A 27,950-nucleotide genomic window follows, 5' to 3' on the forward strand; every position below is an offset into this window, starting at 1 on the left:
CTGCTGATAATGGCATTGACCATGGCGATCTGGTCAGTCTGCGATTTATAGTGAAAAGTCGACCTCAGGTAGAAGTGAAATGAACTCGCCACCTGATTTACCTGAGGGCGCAGGTTCAACCTAGCGTCAAAGATGACACCCAGGTCCCTGACCTGAGTGGCCGGAATCGGAAAAGTTTTGAAAGATTCCGGCCATGACGGAAACAAGTTGGAATACACCTGGTTACCGAAGATGATACATTCAGTTTTGGTGCCATTTAGCTTTAGATAATTGGCACCTGTCCATGATTGGATTTCTCTCTAGAGAGGAGGCCAGCATGACCTGATCCTTCCCTTTCTTGGATAATTTGAAGTAGATCTGGGTGTCGTCAGCATAGACTTGGAACGGGAGATTGTGACGGCGAATGATGTACAGCAGCGGCCTAATATAAGTGTTAAAAAGGATCAGCGATAAAGCCGATCCTTGTGGGACCCCGCAAGACAGGGGACTATCGGAGGAATAAAATGGTCCCAACTTTACCCTCTGCACCCTGTCTTGCCGGAACGAGGCAACCCATGCCAGAGCTATAGCAAAGAAGGGACACAAAGAAGGGGGGGAAATGGAGTGCTGCTCACCCCTGGTAGTGAAAACAAAAAAGGAAGAGAATTTCCCCAGAATGGGGTTTTTTGGCAGTGGAGTTACCGTATATACTCGAGTATAAGTCGAGACCCTAATTTACCACAAAAAAAAATGTGAAAAACTTATTGACCCGAGTATAAGACAAGGATGAGAAATGCACAGCTACTATAAGTGGAAAAGAGGGTCAACAATGCCCGTTTGCAGCATCACTGTGCCCATTTGCATGCCTCACTGTGCCCATTTGCAGCCATAGGTCCCCTGAACTTCAAACTTGGTAGTTAAGGGTTCCTAGATGCCCCCTAGCTGCAGCCAAAATTTGGGGTCTCTGAACCCAAAGGGTCCTGAAATGACATTGCTGCAGATGGACACAGTTGACCGAATTTGGGGCCCTGTATCTCGGGGCCACTTGGTGCTAGGAACTCCAAATTTGGTGTGCAAACCCAGTGGAACTAGCACCATAAAATTCCCAAAGTTGGGGTTTCTAGCACCAAGTGGCCCCGAGATACAGGGCCCCAAAAATCAGTTCAGAAAATGTCAAGCACTTTTCTGCAGCAGAGACATTTTCCGAACCGGTTTTGGGGCCCCGTATCTCAGGGCCACTTGGCGTTAGGAACCCCAGCTTTGGATATGTTGTGGTAACAGTTCCACTGGGTTTGCACACCAAATTTGGGGTTCCTAGCACCAAGTGGCCCTGAGATATGGGGCCCCAAATTCGGTTCGGAAAATTAAATTTTTTTGCTGCAGAAAAGTGCTTGACTCGAGTATAAGTCGAGGGGGCACTTTCAGCACAAAAAAAGTGCTGAAAAATTCGACTTAACTTACCGTATATACTCAAGTATATTAAACCAATATTATATAAAAAAAAATATATTTTTGTTGTACAAAGAATAATTTAACACAAAGGTTAAATGAGCTCTAGTAGAGTGTTTACAAGCCTTGTAGCATCAGACACACATTATACAGACATATATCCATAACAACATTATACAAATATTGTCAACATCAGAAAGTAAAACTGACGCGTTTCAACCTATATATCCAAGGTCTTCTTCAGAGGTCAAACATACACATGTAAAGACTTTTTTTTTTTTCACAATAGAACACATGTAAAGACTTAATTACGTATAATAAGAATGATGTGCAGTACTCTATATGATATAATTACCCTAAAAGCTAAAGGCTTCCTATGTGAGGATCCCTTTTTGAAAAACAAAATGCCTGTTTTCTCTCTCCCCAAGGGGTCACAGAACACCTCCACTGGCACAGCCACCAGCACCGGAGCAAAAGTCCAACGATGTGGCTTACGAGAAGTCACACTAAAAATCTCCCCCCACCTAGCCAAACGATCGGCTGGGGAGCAGGCAACACCTGCAGCAAAAACCCAAAAATACACTTAAAATGCACATCCATAATGAATATCAAGAGCATTATATCAAGAAGTATTTCCTTAATTAGATAGGTGGAAGACACCCATCTGCATGCATACCCTATATGCAGATTATGGCCTCATAGTATTAAATATATATATATATATATATATATATATATATATGTGAAAATAATGAGTGAATAAGGAGAGTGCATAAGAGTGATTGAAAAACCCATTAGTTAGAAAGTTGAATAAACTAGGAAATCCAAGTGGTGTGCATCAGCTCATTTAGATAGAATAATTAAAAGTAGAGTAAAGAAAAAATGGTGTGTGAGTGATAAGTGCTCCAAGCTGTGGGGGTGAAAAGAAGGTACGTGCGGTATATACTGCACATCCTGCGAAGCAAGCAAAAACCAAACGTGCAAAAATAAAAAAAAAGAAAAAAGTGCCCACAATAAAACCATACGTGAATGTGACAAAATAATCGTGAGTGTTTACCTCAGCCAGTGTAGAAGCAAATATGAGGCTGCACCGTATCGCCCTATGTGATCAGACTTAATTGTGACCTGGCCCGGGATTGGCTGCAAATTATGTCAGGCTCAGTGGATAATTATCCAAACCGAGTCGACAAGTCTAAAATATTAAAAAATATATATATATATATAAAAATATATGTATAAATAAAAGATAGTATTATGCAAGATGTAAAAAAATATATTACAAGTACATAATCAGTGTAGTAAACCGATCATAGTTGTATAGGGCTAAAGCGGTGCAGAGACACATTGCAAAAGAGTGTACTTACAGTGTAGGAGCTGCAGAAATGTCAGACCACCCAAATAGGGGAACTACAAGTGTAAGATCTTTTTTAACTATATATATATATATATATATATATCTATATCTATATCTATATCTATCTATCCTTATGGGTGTGTATTCATCAGGACACACACACATGCCCAGGTGTCTGATGGGGAAGAAGGGGGAGGAGCCAGCAACGAGAGACGCGCCCCCCCCCTTGCCGGGAAGGCACATGAAAGGAAAAACCCCCGGCCCGGAAGCCGCGACAGCAGGGCCAACAGATCTCAATGGGGAAGAGGACAGGCAAAAAAAGGGGGGATATGATAATCATTTACATTAGCCTAAAGCCTGCAAAGATAAATGTATAAACAAACTGATGATCAATAACATGCATGGGTATATTATCCCAGGCTAATATATTCGTTTGGTTTTAATGTACATACACTTGAAACATCAGTATGTGCACGGAAAAATCGCATATCTTGGTAAATCCACAATATCAAAATAAAATAATAAATTGATTGATATTGTGGATTTACCAAGATATGCGATTTTTTCCGTGCACATACTGATGTTTCATGTGTATGTACATTAAAACCAAATCTCACCTCTAGGCTGGGAAGCCTAAAATCAAAAAATAAAAATAAACGATCATGGCTTCCCAGCCCAGGCGCTGCCGTTTTTTGAATGCAGAGGCCGGGCGTGACGTCATAACATTGCGCATAGCCTCCGACGATCATAGAGACTCCGGCGACCATCTGGTCCGCCGGAAATCTCTATGGTGGATGGGCTTCCCTCTGGCGCGCCGCCTGTGCGCTGCGCAGCGGCATCAGGAGGATACAGGGTGGGCGCTACCACTAGGCGGACTAAGCAGCCGCCTAGGGCGCAGCCACGGCCACTAGGGGTGTTGTTGAAATATTCGGCGGCAGAGCAGCTGAATCACGATGGTGCGCCCTGCCTCCCCTGGCATCTTCCTGTCCCGCTCCTTCAGTCAGAGGCACCCGCCTCCCTCTCCCCCTCGTTCGCACCGCGGCTCCCTCAGATCACTCAGTAACTCCTCAGAAGGCGATCCGCAGGGGGCGGAGTCCGGTTCCGTCCGAGTTAGGAGAGGGGAGGAGCTCTGAAGGGCGGAGTTCTAGAACGTCGCTGAGGAGGCAGGGCTGGACGGTCCGGAGTGAGGAAGAGGGCGGAGTGTATGGTCAGTAATGGAGGAGAGCGAAGTCGGTGTCCAGAGATGTGAGGAGTCGGCGTGGGCTCCGTACTCATCACACTGCTCGTCATCTGCCCCCCACCTGTATACTTCACACCCTCACCCCCCACCTGTACACTTCACACCCTCACCCCCCACCTGTATACTTCACACCCTCACCCCCCCACCTGTATACTTCACACCCCCCCACCTGTATACTCCACCCCCTCACCCCCCCACCTATATACTTCACACCCCCACCTGTATACTGCACACCCACACCCCCCACCTGTATACTGCACACCCCCCACCTGTATACTGCACGTTGGGGGTATTACACTGAGGTTATCACATTTTGGGGGGGGATTACAAAAAAATCTCCACCCGCCACCTCCACCGTATACATGGGCAGGGCAAAGGGGGTGGCGTCAGAGCGGAGCCAAGGGGGCGGCAAAATTAGGTTGCGCCTAGGGTGTCGAAAATCCTTGCACCAGCCCTGGGAGGAAATAGCGGCCAGACTCCGCCCAAAGAAGAGTTAAACTGAGTCAGCTGAGTGCGGCTTCCCGCTGGATTACACTTGTCCAGGAGGGACTCTGAAAGCTCTGAGGTAAGTGCAAAGGTATTGTTGATGTAGATAGCAAAACAGCACAACGGGGATCCTGCAACTGTAAACTGTCCTGTGCAAGTGCGATTTCCTTTAGGTAGTCAAAGGTCCTTATATATAATCTATTTTTATTTTGTGGTCAGCAACTGGTTAAGGCAGTACTAAGGGCTGGTTCACGCCACAAAAAACGCACTCCAGATTCATTCTGGATGTTTCTGCATGTGCTTTTTTAATGCATTCTATTTTTAAAACCTTTCCTGGATGTGTTTTTTTTTTTCCCCCTTGTACTGGGGTCTGGTGCAATTTTAATGCATTTTACCACATTTCAGCGCAGGAATAATGCAGCACGTTTTACTTTTCTGGAACTGACCACACTGGTGTGGACTATGCCATTGGAAACCGTATAACCTACTTTCCATGCGTTTTTGATGCAGAAAAAAAAATTGGACTGCATGTGGTGTGAACTGGCCCTAAAAGATACCGGTTCTTGCCGGTGTGAGATCATGTCAACTCTTCTGCAAGATGCCACTCAAACCTGGCACCCAGGGATTGGGCCTGTTCTGTAAACTGAGCTGTGCATGAGCAGCTCGCTTTACATGCCAAACAATGCTGCAGCAGGTGTATTGTATTGCACAAGAGACATTGCATATCACTTTTCTGCAATAAGAACCTGCCTGCTTGCAGTGAGTAAGAGGAACTTTAGTCCGCTGTAGTGGTGCACATGGCTTTTCTGAATTTTGTTACCTATTATTTGAACCATGGGAGCTCTGAGCAGCACCTTCAGCCTAGTGAAAGTACAGTAATGACAGCTTTGGCTCTGCACCAGACAATAGGCCTGTTCACCAGTAAGGCTCTGTTTCCACTAGTGCGACTTTTCATGCGACTTGGGACTGAAAAGTCGCATGACAAATTGTTTCCCATGATTTCCAATGAGTACCGTTCATATCTGTGCGACTTCAAGTCGCAGCGACTTCAAAGTAGTCCCTGCACTACTTTGGTCCCACTTTGATGCGACTTGAGGTCTATAGATACAGGCATTGCTTCAAATCGCGGTAAAAAATCACGGCAAAATCGCGCGACTTTGGGGACGCACTAGTGGAAACCTAGCCTAAAGCAGCCTCTTCCACCTTTTTCTGTCTACAATGGCATCTCTTAACCACTTCAATACCAGGCACTTATACACCTTCCTGCCCAGACCAATTTTCAGCTTTCAGCGCTGTCGCAGTTTGAATGACAATTGCACGGTCATGCTACACTGTACCCAAACTAAAATTTGTGCGGCGATTGACGGGGACACGGGGACCCTCGGGTTTCCCCATTAGTCCCTGCCTCTGCTACTGTGGCATTGGCCGGACGCCGCCGTCTCGCTGTGCTCAGTCTGAGGCATGCGCGGTGGTTAAGTCCCCTCTTCTGTCGTCCTTGCGTCATGTGACCGTTACATGGCTGCGGCGGTGCTCGGCGCATGCGCAGTAGCCAGCAGTCGGGCCGGGGGACGCTGTGCCCTCACGAGCTGGCGTCTTCCGGCCGGGGATCCTATTTAAGGACACACTGCTGCCCCTTCTTGGGTAATGGACGCTACCCAACTTGGAAGCAATACCGGACAATATCTTATTCAATAATTCTTCATTTATATCTATACGGGCACTTTATGTGTTGCTTGAATGGCCTCCCCAGTCACCGGGTTGTACTGTTAGCACCTGGGTGAACATGTTCCTTTATGGGGTTTTTTCCATGGATCATCACAGGGGGTTGAGATCTTATCACCATGCTTATTTTATCAATGTATACTCTGTTTTGATTTTTGTATACACAATGTACATGTTTTTACTGTCATATTCTCTTCTATATACATTCAGCAGAACTCCCTCTAGCTCCTGAAGAAGCGTTTCACAACGCGAAACATGTTGAGCATATGGAGAGCATTTATAAGTGGATCACCATACCTGCAACTCAACCCAACTCCGTCTCCACATTCATAACTGTTACCTATCGGGGAAGTTTTCTTTCCTTTTTCTAAACCGAATGTTGGATTGTATGTATTACTAGTGGGGTTTCAGACAATATATGCAGGGGGGGATCCACTTGATATATATGTAACATGGTTGCTATATGTATTCTGTATTGTTTTTAAACAAATATGTCTATTTTTGTAATTTCAAGCTAATAAAATTTAAAAAACATTTTTACCTTTTCATAGTCTAAATACCTATGTGCCCTCAAAGTCCCATTTTCTTTAGTTTCCAATTTCCATATACAAAGTATATATAAAAAAATTGACAAATTTTATTCAAAATACAAAAAAAGAAAAAGCACAAAGATTTATAAATATCTAAAAACAATCAAGAAGAACATGGTCATAAGTGCAAACATACAGCTACTGGATGCTGCAGCAAACGCTTGGAAAACGCAGCTGCTGCAAAAGCACCCTACATGTTTCGGAAAACCACAAAAAGATTGATTTCTCTTTATGATGAGTGTATTTCCTTCTTCAGGGGTTCAGGTAGAACATGTTGTTACATTTATTTCCAAAAAGATATATATATATATATATCTATATATATATATATATAGATATATATCTATATATATATATAGATATATATCTATATATAAGTAAGTAGCCAAACACTACAAAGTGCAGTAGATTTACATATTTGGGTTGATTTATAGAAAGGCGGACATACAGAGATCACCTTGGCTGTGCAGCAGTAATATGCCGCACAAGTCAGTGTTTAAATAGCCCCATAGTGGGAGTGGTGTATGAGAAACAGCCAATCACAGCGGTTTTGTATAGGGAAGTGTGGCTTGAAAGACTGAATCAGACCTAATGAGGCCTAATCGCCCAGCTGTGTAAACAAACACAGCTGTGTGTGAGAACCCTCCAATAGAGGTTCCTCGGCTGATGTGATGTCCGGCGTCACCGCGTCGGAAGTCGCGATGACGTCAGACGCCGACACAGACCGCTGACACCGAAGGTGGGCGGCGGCTATGGGCAAGGATGGGAAAGAGGCCAGTGCGCAGGCGCGAAGGCAGCAGAGGCCACAGCGCATGCGCACAGTCACCGCCGCAAGGAATGCCTCCGGTCCCAGAGGAGAAAAGGACCGGAGGCCCCCCCCGGTGCCAGGGAACGCCGACGAGTCACAGCCACCAGAGAGGGGGGAGAGAGCTTCACCCAGACTACAGATGACAAAAGACATCCCGTAATTAATAAACAATAATGGTCATATATATTGATATGAATAAAACAATGATGGTATGAAACATGGGTAGTAAAGATGGACTTTAAAAGTTGAAACCTTTGTGCTTTTTCTTTTTTTGTATTTTGAATAAAATTTGTAAATTTTTTATATATACTTTGTATTTTTTCCCTTACTATCCTTTGTTGGTTCACTGCCCATACTATCCCCCGGGGGCACCCCTTTCTTCCACTACTTTCCAAAAAGGGGTCATTTGGGGGGGGGGGGGGGGGGTTGAACTGTCCTGGCATTTTATGCACAACATTAGAAGCTTATGTCACACATCACCCACTCTTCTAACCACAAGACAAAGCCCTTTCTGACACTTTTTGTTTACATGAAAAAATATTTTTTTGCTAGAAAATTACTTTGAATCCCCAAACATTAAAATGGTGGGTGTTGCATTTTTTTTTTCACACAGTATTTGCGCAGTGATTTTTCAAACGCAATTTTTTTGGAAAAAAAAACACTTTTAATTTTAATGCACTAAAACACCCTATATTGGCCAAATGTTTGATGAAATAAAAAAGATGATCTTATGCCGAGTACATGGATACCAAACACGACACGCTTTAAAATTGCGCACAAGCCGAATTTTCTTAATCGAATGAGTGCTTTATACTCCAACCCATCGGCTAATATTATTGGGTTTGGTTGTAAATCGGACCCTTTGCAAATCAGGAGAGGAATCAGACAGGGTTGTCCTCTGTCACCGCTCCTCTTTGTGATAGCTATTGAGACATTGGCAATAACTATCCAATCCAATCCCAATATTCACGGTATCGAAAGTGGCGGCAAAACGCACAAATTTGGCCTATTTGCCGATGATATATTACTATTCATATCGGATCCTATCACGACCTTACCCAATTTATTTGCCTTAATGTTCGACTTTGGAACTATTTCTGGACTGAGGGTAAACCAATAGAAATCGGAGGCTCTAAATATAAACATCCCGGAAACAGTTTTAGATTCTATACGACCATTCTTTTCATTCAAATGGTGTACGCAGGTGCTCCCGTATCTTGGAGTCAAACTGACCTCTGACATTGCTACATTGTATCGGACAAACACTACACTCCTCTTTATGACTCCACAGAGCGTGACCTGAAAACCTGGCAAACACATGATATTTCCTGGATGGCCGTTAAAATGACGGTTCTCCCTCAAATACTTTAGTATTTTAGATCCCTTCCAATTCCAATTCCTTCTATTTTCTTCCGGAAGTTACAAACCCTGATCTACAAATTTATATGGAACAAAGGGGGCTACCGGGTACCCCTTTCCGCACTGTATAGGTCTAAATGGAAAGGTGGACTGGGAATTCCGCATTTCCTACGATATTATAGAGCGGCACAATTGGTGCAATTATATCAAATTTTTAATGAACGATATAGACCTGATTGGGTCCACTTGGAGTCACAGGCCAGCCCCACCATCCCCCTAGATCTCCTTATGTGGCTCCCTGCGAAAGAACGGCGGGCGGTGCTGAGCCCAACTTTGTCCCACTCCCTGCGTTTGTGAGACACAGCTTGTAAGCAGTACCCCTTAAAATCACCCCACTTGCCAGTGGCTCCACTATTCAATCCGCATTTCATCCCGGGCCAACAGATTGCCCAACTCAACTGGTGGGTCAACAAGGGGCTATACAGAATCGCTCATTTTATAGATCAAAAGGGGGTAAGAAAGCCCAATTACTTTAAGGAAACCTTAGAAATGCCCCCCACAGAGACATTTTGTCTCTACCAAATAATACACTTCTTACAAACCTTACAGAGAGATGGGGTAGATATCACTACAAGGACCATCTTTGAGAACAGGTGTGTGAAAGGGCCGGAAGCACGGGGAGGTATCACGGAATTATACAACATGTTCAATCAGGGTACCAAACCCTCCTACCAAACAGCATGGGAGGCGGACCTAGGGGAGATAATTGAGGAGGAGATGTGGACGAAATGGTCGACCGTGGTGCACAAAGGAATACTCAACACCTCATTGGTGGAGGCGAATTATAAAGTGTTATCGCGCTGGAACCTTGTTCCTACAAAGCTAGCAAAAATATACCCTGGTACCTCTTCCCTGTGCTTTCGGGGGTGCGGACAGGAGGGAGATATGTACCGTGTCTGGTGGTCCTGCCCGAAGGTCCAACGGTTCTGGATTAGAATGTTTAACCTAATCTACTCCGTGACCGGACGAAATATACCTAGAAGGGCTAAAATGGGGTTGTTCAGTGATCTTCCAGAGGAGATCCCCAGACATCTGTGCACTCTCATATCTTTCATCCTTCTAGCGGCTAAAATAACCATTGCACGTGCATGGAAATCGCCTGTAATCAATATTGCCCTGGTGAAACACAAGATCTCATGGATCATGATCAATGAAAAACTGACTAGTATCTGTCGGGATAGGCAAACTAGGCTTGAAAAAGTGTGGAACCCCTGGATCGCTTATCTCCAGGCTCCTTGAGAGCATAAAAGGTTTGTGGGGGGAGACCTGGAGTGAAGGGACCCACCCAACTCTACTCTTTCCTTATTCTTCCCCCACCCCCCTCCTTTTTTTATCTTTCTTCTTCTTCTTTCCTTCTTTTTCCTTTTTTCTTTAAATTTTCCTGTTACCAGCTCTGTAATGCCGTGTTGCAAAATTTTGGTAGGATGCCAATAGGAGACAGTAAAATCTCCCCAACTACGCTATATCCTTGATTGCTATATTTCAGTGATGTTTACTGAGTCAGCAACACTGATTTTATTGGATTTTGCATCCTTGTTGTGATTATTTTATGACGACTATTTGAACATGAACGTCTGTATGTTGATTAATCTTGTAATAAAAACCATTGAAACAAAAAAAAAATTGCGCACAAATGTGCAGCGGCGACAAACTACATATATTTTTAAAAGCCTTTACAATCCTTTACAGGTTACCACTTTAGATTTACAGAGGAGGTCTACTGCTAAAATTACTGCCCTCGATCTGACTTTTGCGGTGATACCTCACATGCATGGTGCAATTGCTGTTTACATATGACACCAGACCGATGCTTGCGTTCGCCTTTGCGCGTCAGCATGGGGGGGACAGGGGTGCTTTTTTTTTTTTTTTTTTTAGTATTATTTCTTTTTTTTTTTAAACTGTTCCTTTCATTTTTTTTTTTTTAATTTTATTATCTCAGGGAATGTAAATATCCCCTATGATAGCAATGGGTAGTGGCAGGTAATCTTTTTGAAAAAATTGGGGTCTATTAGGCCCTAGGTCCCTCCTCTGCCCTCAAAGCATCTGACCACGCCAAGATCGGTGTGATGAAATGCTTTCCCAATTTCCCAATGGAGCTGTTTATATCCGGCGAAACCTAAGTCATGAAATGCTCGTAGCTTCTGGTTTCTTAGGCCATAGAAATGATTGGAGCCATCCTGGTCTCCGATCAGCTCTATGGTCAGCTGGCGGAACTACCGGCTGCATTCTCGGGTTCCCTGTTGGGACAGGAGAGCCCGAGAAAACCATGGAAGATGGTGGGGGGGGGTCATTCCCTCCCACTGCTTGTAAAGGCAGTCTGGAGGCTAATTAGCTGCTACGATTGCTTTTACATGAAAGCCAACCGCTGGCTGAAAAGAATGATACCAAGATGATACCTAAACCTGCAGGCATCATTCTGGTAAAACCACTCAGAGTCCAGCAACATACCAGTACGTTGCTGATCCTTGTTTGGTATATATTGTAATGTTCTTTTTTTCATGCAGCCTGTGGGCTGAACGAAAAAAGGATTGATCGGTGGGTGTGCCCACCATTAGAATACCGCCCTTCATCCACCCACTTCTAATGATGGGCATACATGCACCATTTTTTTTTTTAACTGTGGTGGTGAAATCACCTCCTACAGTGCTGGAGTCGCAGATTTTTGTATCGTGAGAGCAAACACTGTTGCTGTCAAGATAAATAAATCAGTGCTGCAGCTGAATGGCATACCTGAAAAGCAAACAATGGTAACGATAAAACATTAACTCAATAAAACAACTTGATTTTTTAACGCACTCTGTGCCTAAAAATATATATGCCAAAGCACGGGGGCAATCCGCCCCTAATGTTAGGAGCAAATCGCTCCTCCACTCCTGCCCCCATGCTTCGGCATATATGCTCTTTTTTTTAACTGTGGTGGTGAAATGACCTCCTACATCGCTGGAGTCACGGCTTTATGTATCGTGGGAGCAAATGCTGTTTCTGTCAGAATAAATATACCCATGCTGCAGTTGAATGGCGTACCTGCTAAGCAAATGATGGTTAACAATAAAACAATAAAACAAAGTAACATTGCAGTATAACAGTAAGACATACCATAGCTGCAAAGCAAATACAATAAAACATAGTAAAAATAAAACATTACAGTTCTAAAATACAATAACAATAGAGAGAGAACAATAGATATAGAACAATAGAGAGCAAACAATAGAGTGGACAATAGAGAGCTAACATAAGAGAGAGAACAATAGAGAGAAGAAAAATAAAACCTAAAAGTATTTTTGGCTTTTTTATTTTTTGTGGGGTTTTTTTTGCACTTTTATATAAACTGTAAACTGTAAAAGTTCCAGATTAGGGTCTCTCAAAATGTGATGGCCATCTCATTTTTCGAGACCCTGTGAAAGTGTGCCCTTGGACTGTGCAATGGTGTACCCTACGCTAACATTCCACTAGTGTACGGTAGCGTTCAAAACATTCACCAATGCAAAGACCAGCTTGATCAGGACAGGAGGGAAAATAAAAGCGGGTGTCACGCCTATATCCGAGTTTTTGGCAGACACGACATCTTCTTTGGGGATTTCTTTGGGTGGGGTACCAGGGAGGACATACAGAAAATGCCTCTCAGCTCACTGCATTTGGATTGGGAAGTTGGGTCACAGCACCGTCTGGAAACAGAAGGGCTCTGACGATCTCTTCCTGGAATTTAAAGAAGGATCCAGTTCGTCCTGAAACTTTGTATAGCACATAAGCATTCAGCAGAGCCAATTGGAATAAATATACAGACACTTTTTTATACCAGCGTCTGGCCTTTCAGGCAATTAGGTACGGCGCCAACAACTGGTCGTTGAGGTCCACCCCTCCCATAGTTTGGTTTGTTTTGGACACAGAGGGGTTTCTCCACAACACCAGTTGCCATTTGAATTTGGACCGTCGTGTCTGCGTGAAGGGAGGAAAGAACGAAAACATTCTTATTATCCCTCCACTTCATAGCGAGCAAATTATTACATCTCAAGCAGGCTCTCTCCCCCAGCCTAAGACGAGAATCTACAAGCCGCTGGGGAAAGCCCCAGTGATTAGATCACACGGTGCCACATGCGCCAATTCCATGATCAAACAAGTGACTAAAAAGTGGCATGCTTGTGTAATAATTGTCCACATACAAATGGTACCCCTTTCCGAATAAGGGTGACACCAAGTCCCACACAATCTTACCAGCGCTCCCTATGTAGTCTGGGCAGTTTGTCAGCTCTACGTAACTATCTCTTCCCTTGTAAACCAAAAAACTACATGTATAGCCTGTTGCCCTGTCACACAGCTTATACATCTTGACCCCATATCTGGCACGCTTGCTAGGAAGATACTGTTTGAATGATAAGTGGCCAGAAAACGTAATCAGGGACTCATCAACGCAGACAACTTGATCGGGAGTAAACAAGGCTGCAAACTGCTGGTTGAAGTGGTTTACGAGGGGCCGAATTTTGTAGAGCCGATCGTATCCAGGGCTTCCACGAGGACGACAGAGTTCATTGTCATTGGAAAGCATGAACCGCAAGATCCGCTCGTATCGTGTCCTGGTCATGGGAGGCAGAGAGCACAGGCATATGGTGAATTGGTAACAACAAAGCCTGGGGAATGCCCAGGAAAAAACACAAGCCTACTTACCAACTAGCTCGCAGACAGCTGAATTAACCTGTCCAACAGTATGCGTTAAAAACAGGGGTTTAGTCCGCACGCATTTGCAAATGCATGCGTAAGCCACAGAGCCTCATCACGGCACCCTGGTATCTGTGGTCCTAACACTAAAATATGAGTGTCCCCACAGTGGAGGCACATGCATTCTGATGGATAAATGAGGGCAGGTGGAGGAAGGAGAGCCTACCCCTTCTTAAAGGTGCAGGAGCACACCAAACACCCAGCACATAACCCAATGGCTGCAAAGGTGTTGGTGTGTTGCTGGACCAATGGTGAATTGGGTCAGTGGACCAATATGACCGCAAACTTACTTTTTTTTAGTTATGCCCATGAGGAGGGATAGGCCCAGGAAGGTCTTAAATTCAGGGACTGTATTAGGTCTCCAATCTCTGGCAAGGGTCAACTGGGGATTAGCGGCAATTAATTGACCAGCATTGCTTTGGTCCACGATGGTGTTTTAGAGATCTTCCGTGAAAAACAGCGGATAAAAATCAAGTGACGTAAAATCAACTGTTTCCACCTGAATTCCCGGGTTGGCCAGTAAATGGGGGAAGTATGGGTGCTGCAGAAGTGGTGGGCTCCCAATTCGGATTGGTAAATGCAGCAGGAAGGGCACTATGGGCTCGACGGGCCTGTCTTTGTCTTCTTGGTGGCTGCGGGACACTACTTGTGCTTGCCACCTCACCAGCTTGAACTGCATTTATGGGACTCGCTACGTCACCAAGTGTTACTGCAGTGCTGGATGTACGACCAGGATGTATTAGGCCACTGGTGCTTGCCAGTTCACCAGAAAGATGAGCGGCACTAGTACTGCCTCTCTGCTCCATACGAGAGCCCTGCAGCTCCTCCGTCACCGCCCACCCTCCGCCCCACTCCGCCTCACCCCGCCTACCCCCGCCCCGCTGCCAGTCTGTTATGGAAAGTGGCGGGGGTTCTAGCCATGCGGCCGGCGGACACACTAGGGCACCTCTGAGGTAGGGGAGGGGGGGAGCCAGTAGTGTATTTAGGTTTTGTGCTGCCCTAGGCCTGTCTAAACATGTGCACCCCCCAATATGACCCACCCCTTCCTATCAAGGCCACAGCCCTTGCGGTTTAAGATCCGCCCTAAAATTTTCGAGTGGAGACACTAGTTCTGAGGGCCTGGGGGGGAGCAATGGATTCCCTTAAATTAAGGGCGGCTTTTATAGACCCTATACACTGCTTTTACTTTGTGATCACTTTTTATATGTATTGTGTTTTTTTTATGAATAAAAACACCCAGAATTACACTATATGGAAGCATTCCTTCCTTTTTTCATGTATCCTGGAGAACTGTGAAACCACTTTGCCTTTTGGAATCCATTTTGGCTTTGCTTTGGTGGACATAGAGGTGACGTCCCGGTCCTGTAGAGGCTCTACCCTTGCCTCCAACACTTCACCACTTTGCCCAGGGTGGCATCAAGCTCCATTGATTCTATGCTCATGGCAGTAGAATCCAACCTCTCTGGTAAGCGTATTCCATCTATTCGCTAAAGTTGATGATATACAAGTTGACGGTTGGGAAGCAGACAGGATCGATACACAGATCATTTAATCTCACTGCGGACTGTTGTCCTATTTGGATTATACATTCCCCTTTTGGATTATACATTCCCCTTTTTACTTGGGACATTATGTCTATATGCACTTTGATTTTTATTTATCATTGACACATGTGTGTTTTAATGCTACAATTTATTTTATATTTGTTCCCTTAAATTGCATACATTTCCTCTCACTTCCTGTTTGGCTATGGGGCAGGAAGTGAAGGGAAATCTCTGCAATGGGACAGGGATGGTAAAAAATAAACTGACAGGGGCTATAACCCTCCCTTTCTCTATCCAAAATGAAAAAAAAAAGTGTTGCCTATAGTTCTACTTTACACACAAATTTATGATAATTTTATGGAGAGGACTAAGAAGATATAACCATGCTAATGGTGCAGCAGCAAACAAAGCACAGTGAGGAAGGTTTGTGGTCCGGGATGATAGGGCAGTCGAAATTAGAAGCCCCCCCCCCCCCCCAGTTATGGAATGCCGGCCGCCCACATACCAGAAGCAGTGCGGCCGCTGGACTAAATTTGCCTCTCAGCCCAGCCCGCCCCATAAGACTGGCGCTACAATAACAGTGTAGCGCAAGCTGGCAGGGACTCTTTCCGTGCTGCCCCACTGCAAAGTGCTGCCCTAGGCCTGGGCCTTGTTGGCCTAGGCCAGGATACGGCGATGGGGGGCGCACCGCACTGCTGTGGGAATTTGTAAGGGGGGCTCCACTGGGGACACCTGATGTGAGGGGGGCTCCACTGGGGACACCTGATGTGAGGGGGGGGCTCCACCGGGGACACCTGATGTGAGGGGGGCTCCACTGGGGACACCTAATGTGAGGGGGGGCTCCACTGGGGACACCTAATGTGAGGTGGGGCTCTGCCGGGGACACCTAATGTGAGGGGGGGCTCTGCCGGGGACACCTGATGTGAGGGGGGGCTCTTCCGGGGACACCTGATGTGAGGGGGGGCTCTGCCGGGGACACCTGATGTGAGGGGGGGCTCTGCCGGGGACACCTGATGTGAGGGGGGGCTCTGCCGGGGACACCTGATGTGAGGGGGGGCTCTGCCGGGGACACCTGATGTGAGGGGGGGCTCCGCCGGGGACACCTGATGTGAGGGGGGCTCCGCCGGGGACTCCTGGTGTGAGGGGGGGCTCCGCCGGGGACTCCTGGTGTGAGGGGGGGCTCCGCTGGGGACATCTGATGTAAGGGGGGGCTCCGCTGGGGACATCTGATGTAAGGGGGGCTCCGCTGGGGACATCTGATGTAAGGGGGGCTCCGCTGGGGGCACCTGATGTAAGGACGGACTCTACTGGGACACCTGATGTGAGGGGGGGCTCTGCCGGGGACACCTGATGTGAGGGGGGGCTCTGCCGGGGACACCTGATGTGAGGGGGGGCTCCGCCGGGGACACCTGATGTGAGGGGGGCTCCGCCGGGGACTCCTGGTGTGAGGGGGGGCTCCGCCGGGGACTCCTGGTGTGAGGGGGGGCTCCGCCGGGGACTCCTGGTGTGAGGGGGGGCTCCGCTGGGGACTCCTGGTGTGAGGGGGGGCTCCGCTGGGGGCACCTGATGCAAGGACGGACGGCTGGTGGCAGGCGACGTGGCTAGTGACACGCTCAGGGATCCCACTGATTCTGCATTATGGTGAGTTGAATGATTTCATTTTATATTACAATCTAATAATAGAAATAATGCGCTTCAATCATCCTGACACCATAACCAATCATGGTGCCGGGTTGATTGAAGTGCTAACACCAGATGTTTGGAGTATCTTTATCTGCTGATTGTTAATCTTTCTAGAATACACATATTTCTATTGTTGTGTAGGATCTGGGGCTGCTGTCCCGTCATTTCCCTCTCCCCCCTCCCCCTTTCCCCCTTTCCCTCTCCATCCCTCATTCATCTCAGACTCTAACCACACCCTCTTGCGTCACACCCATTTAAGCCACGCCCACTATGTCACGTAAACCACGCCCATTTTCCCACACGCCACACTTGTATATTTTTTCTAAGCCACGCCCACAAACAAATGCCCCACCACCTAATTATTTACGGCTCCGCCTACAGCCACAAAAGTGTCCCACATTTTTTTTTTACAATGTTGGCAACTATGTATATAAGTGATATCTGTAGGGGGGGTGGAGATATATATATGATATATAAGTGATATCAGTAAATAGAAGTGATATTTGTGAGGGATGAGGTAAATCTCAATGCGGCGTTTCATTCTTTCAGCCAGTAGGTGGCGCTCTCCCCAAGCCTGCCTAGACAACATGACACGCAGGAGTCCAGCTGCCAGCACTAAACATGGCGCCCGGCTTTGCCCTCACCTGACTCGGCGCGGGGAGATGACGTAAGGATAATCGTGACAGGGGATCGTGAGGAGCGGAGGGGGTTCTGTGGTGATGAGGCGGCCGGGGCGGTGATCCGGGGCGGTGATCCGGGGCACAGAGCACGATGCTGAGTCGCCTGCAGGAGCTGAAGAAGGAGGAGGAGACTCTGCTGAAGATCAAGGCGGCTCTGAATGACCAACTCAACAGGTTGAAGGTCGGAGGGCGACTGGGGGAGGGTATAGGAGAAGTGGGGGGAGGGGGTCCTGCTGAGGAATGTTCTGGAATGATCCATTACCATCCAATCCATATACTATGATCGGGGAGTGTTCTACTGGATGAAATCTGCCCATACAACGTACAATCTGATTGTACAATCTCCCCATTATGTATCCCAGGAGGCAGTGGGGCGGGGCTGCAGAAGGGTAAACAGTGGGCCCCCGCTGTCCCCTGCGGCAGCTCCGCCCCCCCCCCAGTGGCTGTCCCCTGCGGCAGCTCCGCCCCCCCCCCCAGTGGCTGTCCCCTGCGGCAGCTCCGCCCCCCCCCCAGTGGCTGTCCCCTGCGGCAGCTCGGCCCCCCCCCCCCCCCCCCCTCGGCTGTCCCCTTTTTATCTCCTGTCATCATCCGCTGCCCCGTTATTACCCTCCTCTGACCACCTTTCATATTTTACTATCTACTTTTATCTCCACTGATCTCCATTTACCGCTCTCTGATATCATTACTTACTATACGATGTTACATTTTATTCTTCTTTGTATCTATATAATAAGAGAGTATAATGACCTGTTATGTATTGGTGAGTGTAACGTCCCCCCAAATGTGTCTTTTCAGGTTGAGGAGCTGACACTTCAGTCTATAATCAGCGCTGGAGAAGGTCAGGATCTCCAAGCAGAGCCACCGCAAGTGGTAAGTGACTGTTTACAAGTGAAAATCCTGTATTTTTCCCAAGAAGATTACTTAGAAGCCCCGAACATCAAATACAGTATCTCACAAAAGTAAGTACACCCCTCACATTTTTGTAAATCTTTTCTTCTATCTTTTCATGTGACAACACTGAAGAAATGACACTTGTCTACAATGTAAAGTAGTGAGTGTACAGCTTGTATAACAGTGTAAATTTGCTGTCCCCTCAAAATAACTCAACACACAGCCATTAATGTCTAAACCGCTGGCAACAAAAGTGAGTACACCCCTAAGTGAAAATGTCCAAATTGGGCTCAATTTGCCATTTTCCCTCCCAGGTGTCACTTGACTTGTTAGTGTTACAAGTTATCATGTGTGAATGGGGAGCAGGTGCGTTAAATTTGGTGTTATCTCTCTCACTCTCTCATACTGGTCACTGGAAGTTCAACATGGCACCTCATGGCAAAGAACTCTCTGAGGATCTGAAAAAAAGAATTGTTGCTCTACATAAAGATGGCCTAGGCTATAAGAAGATTGCCAAGACCCTGAAACTGAGCTGCAGCACGGTGGCCAAGACCATACAGCGGTTTAACAGGACAGGTTCCACTCAGAACAGGCCTCGCCATGGTCGACCAAAGAAGTTGAGGTCACGTGCTCAGCGTCATATCCAGAGGTTGTCTTTGGGAAATAGACATATGAGTGCTGCCAGCATTGCTGCAGAGGTTGTAGGGGTGGGGGGGGGGTCAGCCTGTCAGTGCTCAGACCATACGCCGCACACTGCATCAAATTGGTCTGCATGGCTGTCATCCCAGAAGGAAGCCTCTTCTAAAGTTGATGCACAAGAAAGCCCGCAAACAGTTTGCTGAAGACAAGCAGACTAAGGACATGGATTACTGGAACCATGTCCTGTGGTCTGATGAGACCAAGATAAACTTATTTGGTTCAGATGGTGATAAGCGTGTGTGGCGGCAACCAGGTGAGGAGGACAAAGACAAGTGTGTCTTGCCTACAGTCAAGCATGGTGGTGGGAGTGTCATGGTCTGGGGCTGCATGAGTGCTGCCGGCACTGGGGAGCTACAGTTCATTGAGGGAACCATGAATGCCAACATGTACTGTGACATACTGAAGCAGAGCATGATCCCCTCCCTTCAGAGACTGGGCCGCAGGGCAGTATTCCAACATGATAACCACCCCAAACACACCTCCAAGACGACCACTGCCTTTTTAAAGAAGCTGAGGGTAAAGGTGGTGGACTGGCCAAGCATGTCTCCAGACCTAAACCCTATTGAGCATCTGTGGGACATCCTCAAACGGAAGGTGGAGGAGCGCAAGGTCTCTAACATCCACCAGCACCGTGATGTCGTCATGGAGGAGGGGAAGAGGACCCTGATAGTGTTCCTGCCCACATGGATCATCACTAACTGTATACATCTTTTTCAGACTCCAGTGGCAACCTGGGCATGGCGTTCACCAGAGCTTCACAAGAGGGTTAAGGCAGTGCTGGAAAATAATGGTGGCCACACAAAATATTGACACTTTGGGTCCAATTTGGACATTTTCTCTTAGGGGTGTACTCACATTTGTTGCCAGCGGTTTAGACATTAATGGCTGTGTGTTGAGTTATTTTGAGGGGACAGCAAATTTACACTGTTATACAAGCTGTACACTCACTACTTTACATTGTAGACAAGTGTCATTTCTTCAGTGTTGTCACATGAAAAGATACAATAAAAAATATTTACAAAAAATGTGAGGGGTGTACTGACTTTTGTGAGATACTAATATAAAATTCATCCATCTACAGATTATGTGCAGTGATGCATAGCAGGAAGACAAGATCCTGTGTCATCCCCTGTCAGAAGAGAGATCTGCATTGTTTACATCGGCAGATCCCCCGTTCTGTCTCTGTGGGGAATGACCCACTGATTGCTTGCCCCGCTGGCCAATCGACACCCCCGCCCACACAGAGGCTAGTGCATGAAACAACGTACCGCTACGTCGTTTCGCGCAGCCGAGCCACTTTGCCGCAGTATAACTGCGGCGGGTGGTCGGCAACAGGTTAACTTTTTTTTTTTTTTTTTTTTTTTATTCTTACACTTTCCCTTTAAAAAAATAAAATAAATGTTGTCACTTTTATTCCTATTACTAGGAATGTAAACATCCCTTGTAATAGGAATAGTGCATGACAGGTCCTCTTTACAGAGAGATCCGGGGTCTAGAAGTCCCCACATCTCTCCTCTATGCTGGAAAGCCTGAGATCAAAAAAAAAAAAAAAAATCGATCTCTGCTTTCCAGCAAAAAAAAAAATCGCAGCGTTTACATCTGGCAGCGCCGGAAGTGATGTCATGACGTCGCTTTCGGCCTCCGAGGGTCAAAGAGATGGCCGGGCACCATCTCGCCCACTGCCAACTCTGTGGTAAAATGCCGCCGTGGGCGGATTCGTTTTCTGACTCCCCAATCGCACGGGTTATCCGGGAGAAGCACCAGAGGGCGGTGGGAGGGGCCGTCCTGTAAAAGCAATCAAGCAGCTCAACAGCCACTATGATGGCTTTTACTTTGCAGAGGGGAAAAAAAAAAACTCCCATCTAAATGATGCTTGCAGCTGCACCCATCATCCAGATATCTCCACCCAGGAATATCATATGACGTCCTTGTGCAGGAAGTGGTTAAAAACTTTTGTTTTCATTCCAAGTGCGGCCTGCATTTTCGGTTTCGGCTCCAAAATTTCCAATAGGGGGGGAACCCCCTAGTTTTTTTTCCACTTTGTTTTGTATACTGGTTAGCAGGATTAGCATTTTGGACAGCAAAAGCAACTACCGTATATACTCGAGTATAAGTCGACCCGAATATAAGCCGAGGCACCTAATTTTACCACAAAAAAAACTGGGAAAACTTATTGACTCAAGTATAAGACGAGGGTGAGAAATGCACAGCTACTGTAAGTGGAAAAGAGGGTCAACAATGCCCATTTGCAGCCATAGGTCCACCGAACTTCAAACTCGGTAGTTAAGGTTCCTAGATGCCCCCTAGCTGCAGCCAAAATTTGGGGTCTCTGGACCCAAAGGGTCCTGAAATGGCATTGCTGCAGATGAACACAGTTGACGACTTTGGGGCCCCGTATCTCTGGGCCACCTGGTGCTAGGAACCCCAAATTTGGTGTGCAAACCCAGTGGAACTAGCAGATGGGGTTCCTAGCACCAAGTGGTCCCGAGATACGGGGCCCCAAATTCGGTTCGGAAAATGTCAAGCACTTTTCTGCAGCAGAGAATGACATTTTCCGAACCGACTTTGGGGCCCCTTATGTCGGGGTCACTTGGTGCTAGGAACCCCAGATATGTTATAGTGCTAGTTCCACTGGGTGTGCACACCAAATTTGGGGTTCTTAGCACCAAGTGGCCCCGAGATACGGGGCCCCAAAGTCGGTTCGGAAAATGTCATTCTCTGCTTGACTCGAGTATAAGTCGAGGGGGGCATTTTCAGCACAAAAAAATGTGCTGAAAAACTCGGCTTATACTCGAGTATATACGGCAGATCATTTATTGGTTCCGCCGCCAGCAGTGACCATCTCGTTTTTCTATTACTCTGCAGGATTCTAAGAATGTGGATGACGAAACTGTGATCAATCAGACTCAACTGCAGCTGGACACACTGGATTATAACGATGAGGAGATGGAGGAGGAGGAAGAGGAAGAAGAGGAGGACTCGGACACCTAGCGCACCACAGGAGGCCGATCCAAGGATGTAGTGTCCCCCCCCCACCACCATCTTCATGTCTTACAGCATCAATACTTGCATGCGTCACATCTGTTAGACACCCTGTCTGTCGGAGGAGTCCATGCTACATAGAAATGAAAGGGTCCATGTCAGCGGACAGACCCTCCAGTATGAGAGAAAAGAACTCTTCTACAAGCTTATCAGGCTGTCGGCAGGAGTGCTGACAGAGCCAAGTGCACTGAACCTTCTATCTAGCCGTGTACAAAGTGAGTAGTAAGAGGCAGCTGGTGATCAACCTTGCCCATGGTGAGAACTGCCGTTCCTCGCCTAGTCTGGCATTTCATAGGTTAATATTAGCGGGGGACATTGTACTTTCTTTTAGATTTTGAGTCATTTTCAGTCAACCATTTTCCTTTTTTTTTTCTTTTTTTTTTTTTTTTTTTTTTTTTTTTCTTTAAACAAAGAAGCACTTAAAAGCACAAATGTGTAGCAAAGAAATTTGGTGCAACTGTCAGTGGGGAAAACTGTTTTGTAGACACTACTGCCTACCGTTGGATTAATTATGACCTCAATTAAAGGCCAACTCCAGCCCAAACTTTGCATTTTATTATGAATAGAACGGGAAGGGTTGTAGACTCCATAAGGTTTTTTTTCGGCTGCGTTTATCCCTACCGGGGAGAACTTCCTGTAAGGACGACGGCCAATCCAAAAATACACTTGTGGTAGAGTGGGGAAGGCTTAGAACTTCTGATAATGTTTTTATTGATGTCTGTGTCTTCCTGTTTTGTGGTTTCTTTTTCATCTGTTTGTCTAATTATTTTCAGTAAAGCCAAGGAAACCACCAAATAGTATACTAACCCCTTGAAGCCCACGTAACACATACATGCGGCCCCACTGCACTGGGCTTTTTTTTTTTTTTTTTTTTGTTCCCATGGGGCCGCATATATGCGTACCTCCCTTTTTGTGCTGGGAGCGTGCCGCACAGAGACAAGGGTGTCTCAGCGAGAGCCCCAGGTCCTGTACTAACAATCTGGACCCGTAACTCCCGATTCTGGGTCACCCGATTGCTGTGGTAGCCTCTGATTGGCTACCACAGTGATCAGTCACTGTGAGGCCCACCCCCTTGTTTCTCTCTCTTTCTGTGATTGGAGAGGAAAGATACGATGTATCTTTCTCTTTCCATGCAGAGATAAAAAAAAAGTGTGTATAAAAATAACTGTAATGGGCTTTTTTTTTTTTTCATGGGGCCGCATATATGCATACCTCTCATTGTGCTGGGAGCGCGCCGCACAGAGACTGGGGTGTCTCACCGAGAGCCCCAGGTCCTGTACAGTGGAGCCTTGGTTTACGAGTAACGCGGTTAACGAGCGTTTTGAAAGACGCTCCGTTCCCGAGTGTTTCCGAGCTGTCCTCGAGTATTTCCGAGGCTCTCCGGCGCCCCCCCCCCCACCTCTGGCCACTTGCGGTATTGCATGTAATATAAGTCAATGCGGAACAAATTATCTTCGTTTCAATTGACTTCGATGGGGAAACTCGCTTTGATATGCGAGTGCTTTGGATTACAAGCATTCTCCTGGAACGGATTATGCTCGTAATCCAAGGTTCCACTGTACTAACAATCTGGACCCGTAGCTCCCAATTTCGGGTCACCTGATCGCAGCGGTAGCCTCTGATTGACTACCACAGTGATCAGTCATTGTGAAGCCCACCCCCTGTGTTTCTCTCCCTTTCTGTGAATGGAGAGGAAAGATCTCTTTCTCTTTCCTTGCAGAGAGAAAAAATGTGTTTAAAAAATATAAATACCTAGAACTAGGTTAGTGTCGGGGTCAGTATATTTTGGGCAGGATTTTTTTTTTTTAAATTGGCATCAGTTTCAGTGTGTTTTAGTTAGGACAAAAAAAGAAAAGAAGCAAAATGCAGCAACGGGTACAAATAACATCCACATATGTGGCATCGCTGCAATCGTCAGGAGCAGGAGACTTTATTTTGGGTTGTTTTTTTTGGTGGTAGATTATAGCAGTAACAAGAAATATACAGCTAAATTAAAAAAAAAAAAATGTGTTTTTTTACTATTTTGGGCCAGTTTTCCTTTGATAATAATAAAACAAAAAAATCAGTAGATATCCGTTACCATTTACCACCAAATTAAAGCCCAATTCGTCAAAAAAAAAAAAAAAAAAAAACACGGTATAATCCAAGTAGTTGTGATGTGTACAGTTTTACTGATACATGTCAAAGTAGTAAAATTGTGCTTGGGCATTAAGATTTGTTTTACCCTTAGGCATCAAGGAGTTGATGTGCTTTTACTAAACAAGAATGTTGCCTGTACAAACTACTTACAAGTACAGGAATACAACACAATGCACACAGAGTGCTACAAATATTAATACCTTCACACTCTGCCTATCTCTCCCCAGTGAGTAAACATTGGCAGTAGTCTGTATGCTATTGGGGATATCCTAAAGGTCACTTAGCTTCTGTTATAGCTGGTCCACGATTTCCGAGCAAACAGGACTCGGTGTTTTTAAGTGATCTCATAAAAACAGGCTCTTGATCTTGGCATATTTTCTGTTGTAGTGGACTGACTGCATCTCACAATTCTTCTATGGTCAACACAAGGACAGGAAGTGAGAAAATCTCCCCAATGGGTCGTGGCCAGAATCGGACCTCATGCACAGGAGCCATTAGGCTTGTCGGCATCAAATCCTGGCATTTTTGGGTGCCTGGAGGGCATTGGTGCTGCATTCAGCCCTGCTGCCAGCAGCCTATTAAAATTTATGACAGGCTAAAATACGTTGAGGCTGGATGCTGTACCAAGTATGGGTCGACCGATGTAATTTTTTCCAGGGCCGATACCGCTTTTTTGGCCACCTATCAGGTGCCCATATTCTGTACATCACCTGCCACCCAGATGTAACATGTCACTTGCCACTGTCTCCTGCCACCCATATGCAGCTTGTCACTACTTCTGGCAGCCTCATCCAAGCGGGTAAACTTCCACATGCGGGCAGTAGGAGATGATGTAACCATCTCTCCTCTTGCCCACAGCTATAGCTCTGCCGAGAGCAGCCTTCACGGCCCTGCTGTAGGGGCAGAATAGCGGTGATGCCAGGCGGGCAGTTAGAGATGATGGCATCTCTCTGCTGCCCACCGCAACTTTTTCAGAGATTGGCGAGCACCGCACGGGGACAGGGGGAGAAGGTCAGACCAATATCGGTAAGCTTCTGATGGATACCGATTATTTTTAAAAAATGTGAATATCTGCCCCCAATAATCAGCCGCGCCGATAATCGGTCGACCTCCTAGTACCAAGTGTCACTTGCGTTTCGGGCCCAGTGAGTTTAGCCTTTACCCCAAAAGCAGGGACTCGGGGCATAATTCTCTGAATGCGTATGACCCTAAATATGCTTACCATGCCGCCACAATTTACAGCCTGTCAAAGATTTTGACGGGCTGAAGGCAGCAGGGCTCAATGCAGTACCTCCTGCCTTCCAGGCTCCCAAAAATGCCCAATTTGATGCTAAGGGGGCCAAACTGGCCATTGGCATATGTAGCCTTATACACCTGGAAAAAACTTTTTCCAACTCTATTCAAAACAAAATTGTAGCCGGAGTCTGCCTTTTAATAGTTTTGCTCATGTGTGAAACAAATGCATACAAATGGAATTTGCCACTACTGCTACAGAGGAGTAGTGCAAGGCAGTCACTGCACAATATTGGTAAATCTCCCCCAACAGCAGACAGTATATTATAATACTTGAAGCGGGTGAGCAGCTTGTGTGTTGGGGAACACTGAACATAGCTTAATGTAAATGAAGTGTGTATGGCTGTTCATGTGCATATTAATATTATCCCAGCCAAGGTAATATTTATTTTATGGCTATGAGCCAATAATATTTTGAAACTAAGAGCACCCACCCCAACGGAAATAAAAACTGCTATTTCTGAAAATGCTGATTATCTGGTTTTCATGCTGACCCTCATAAGTAGTGGAGGATGCGGGCAACTTTAAAAGCCAAGCAAGCCAGCGTTTTCAAAATTAAAGTCAGAACGCATTTTGCATTTCTTTCATGACAGGTGAAGTGCTCCATTCAATACAAAAGTCACCTAATGCTATCACTTACATCAGGGGTCGGCAACTGACCCACCGCCCGTAAATGTCCGGCCCGTCGGTGCACATGATTAATTCATGTGCACCCGGCCCGCGGACATTTTAAGTAAGAGCGGAGCAGGAAGATGAATGCGAACACGGGTGAGACCCCACCTGCTAGGTGGTCCTAGCAACCAGTCACCAGCTTGTTTAATATGAAAAGTTAACTCCGGAAGCTCCCGCTGTTTTATCAGCGCTGCCGTGTGTGTCTCCCGTGTTCTCATTCAGCTCCCTGCTCTGCTCTGCTCGGTCTCCCTCTCTGCATGGGGGCAAGGTAGTAAAGGGTAGAGCTGGGGGCGGGGCTGTATAATATGCAGGGGGTGTGTGTAGTTGGTGGACTGTGTAATGTAAAGGGGTCCAGAGGTGCGGGGGCTGTGTAATGTAAAGGGGTCCAGAGGTGCGGGGGCTGTGTAATGTACAGGGGTCCAGAGGTGCGGGGGCTGTGTAATGTAACTTGGTCCAGAGGTGCGGGGGCTGTGTAATGTAAAGGGGTCCAGAGGTGCGGGGGCTGTGTAATGTAACTTGGTCCAGAGGTGCGGGGGCTGTGTAATGTAAAGGGGTCCAGAGGTGCGGGGGCTGTGTAATGTACAGGGGTCCAGAGGTGCTGGGGCTGTGTAATGTACAGGGGTCCAGAGGTGCTGGGGCTGTGTAATGTAAAGGGGTCCAGAGGTGCCGGGGATGTGTAATGTAAAAGGGTCCAGAGGTTCCGGGGCTGTGTAATGTAAAGGGGTCCAGAGGTGCCGGGGCTGTGTAATGTAAGAGGGGCCAGAGGTGCGGGGGCTGTGTAATGTAAAGGGGTCCAGAGGTGCGGGGGCTGTGTAATGTAAAGGGGTCCAGAGGTGCGGGGGCTCTGTAATGTAAAGGGGTCCAGAGGTGCGGGGGCTCTGTAATGTAAAGGGGTCCAGAGGTGCGGGGGCTCTGTAATGTAAAGGGGTCCAGATTATTTTCATTTATTAGCAGGTGAATGCGGCCCTCCATGCATTCGCATACATTGAAACCGGCCCTTAAGTGGAAAAAGGTTGCCGACCACTGACTTGCATGATATTTAGGTGCCCCTGGCACTTTCTTGTTAGAGCGCTCAAACAGCCTTTGTACTAAAGATTAAAGAATCTGTTCCTAACAGGATTGCAGTCATGCGTACAGGCGACTTCTATTGGTTGCAATTAACATTTGGAATTTTGGTTGCTATAGGCAACACAGTTCCTAAATATACTTTAGCATATAAGGCCAATAGCTGCTGTCACTACCTTGTTACTGGCCAAGAATCCATGTGGAACCTCAATGCACCCAAACTATGAACAGCTCTAGAGCTGTTCAAATTCAATATTACTGAAATTTTTGTTCTTTTGTATTATATATATATATTATTGTATTATATATGCAATCAGTAATAAAAAAAAAAAAGTAACAAGAAGATATATTTGTGTTTTGGTGCTTTTTTTTTTTCTTCTCCTACTTTATCCACTTAAGGACCTAGCCTCTTTCTGAAATTTGTTGTTTACAAGTTAAAAACAGTATTTTTTTGCTAGAAAATTACGGCGATATCTCACGTG

General features: G+C 46.3%; 1 protein-coding gene across 1 annotated transcript; it reads left to right on the forward strand.

Annotated features, from left to right (window-relative positions):
• Positions 1-17,636: 17,636 nt before the first annotated feature.
• Positions 17,637-22,691, forward strand: SNAPC5 (small nuclear RNA activating complex polypeptide 5). Its single transcript, XM_073618303.1, has 3 exons — positions 17,637-17,848; positions 18,463-18,537; positions 22,123-22,691. Exons 1-3 carry the CDS (start codon positions 17,759-17,761, stop codon positions 22,246-22,248), a joined length of 291 nt encoding a protein of 96 aa, XP_073474404.1. The 5' UTR covers positions 17,637-17,758; the 3' UTR covers positions 22,249-22,691.
• The last annotated feature ends 5,259 nt before the right edge of the window (positions 22,692-27,950 follow it).

Source organism: Aquarana catesbeiana, linkage group LG03, assembly GCF_042186555.1.
Source record: "Aquarana catesbeiana isolate 2022-GZ linkage group LG03, ASM4218655v1, whole genome shotgun sequence".
Classification (NCBI taxonomy): domain Eukaryota; kingdom Metazoa; phylum Chordata; class Amphibia; order Anura; family Ranidae; genus Aquarana; species Aquarana catesbeiana.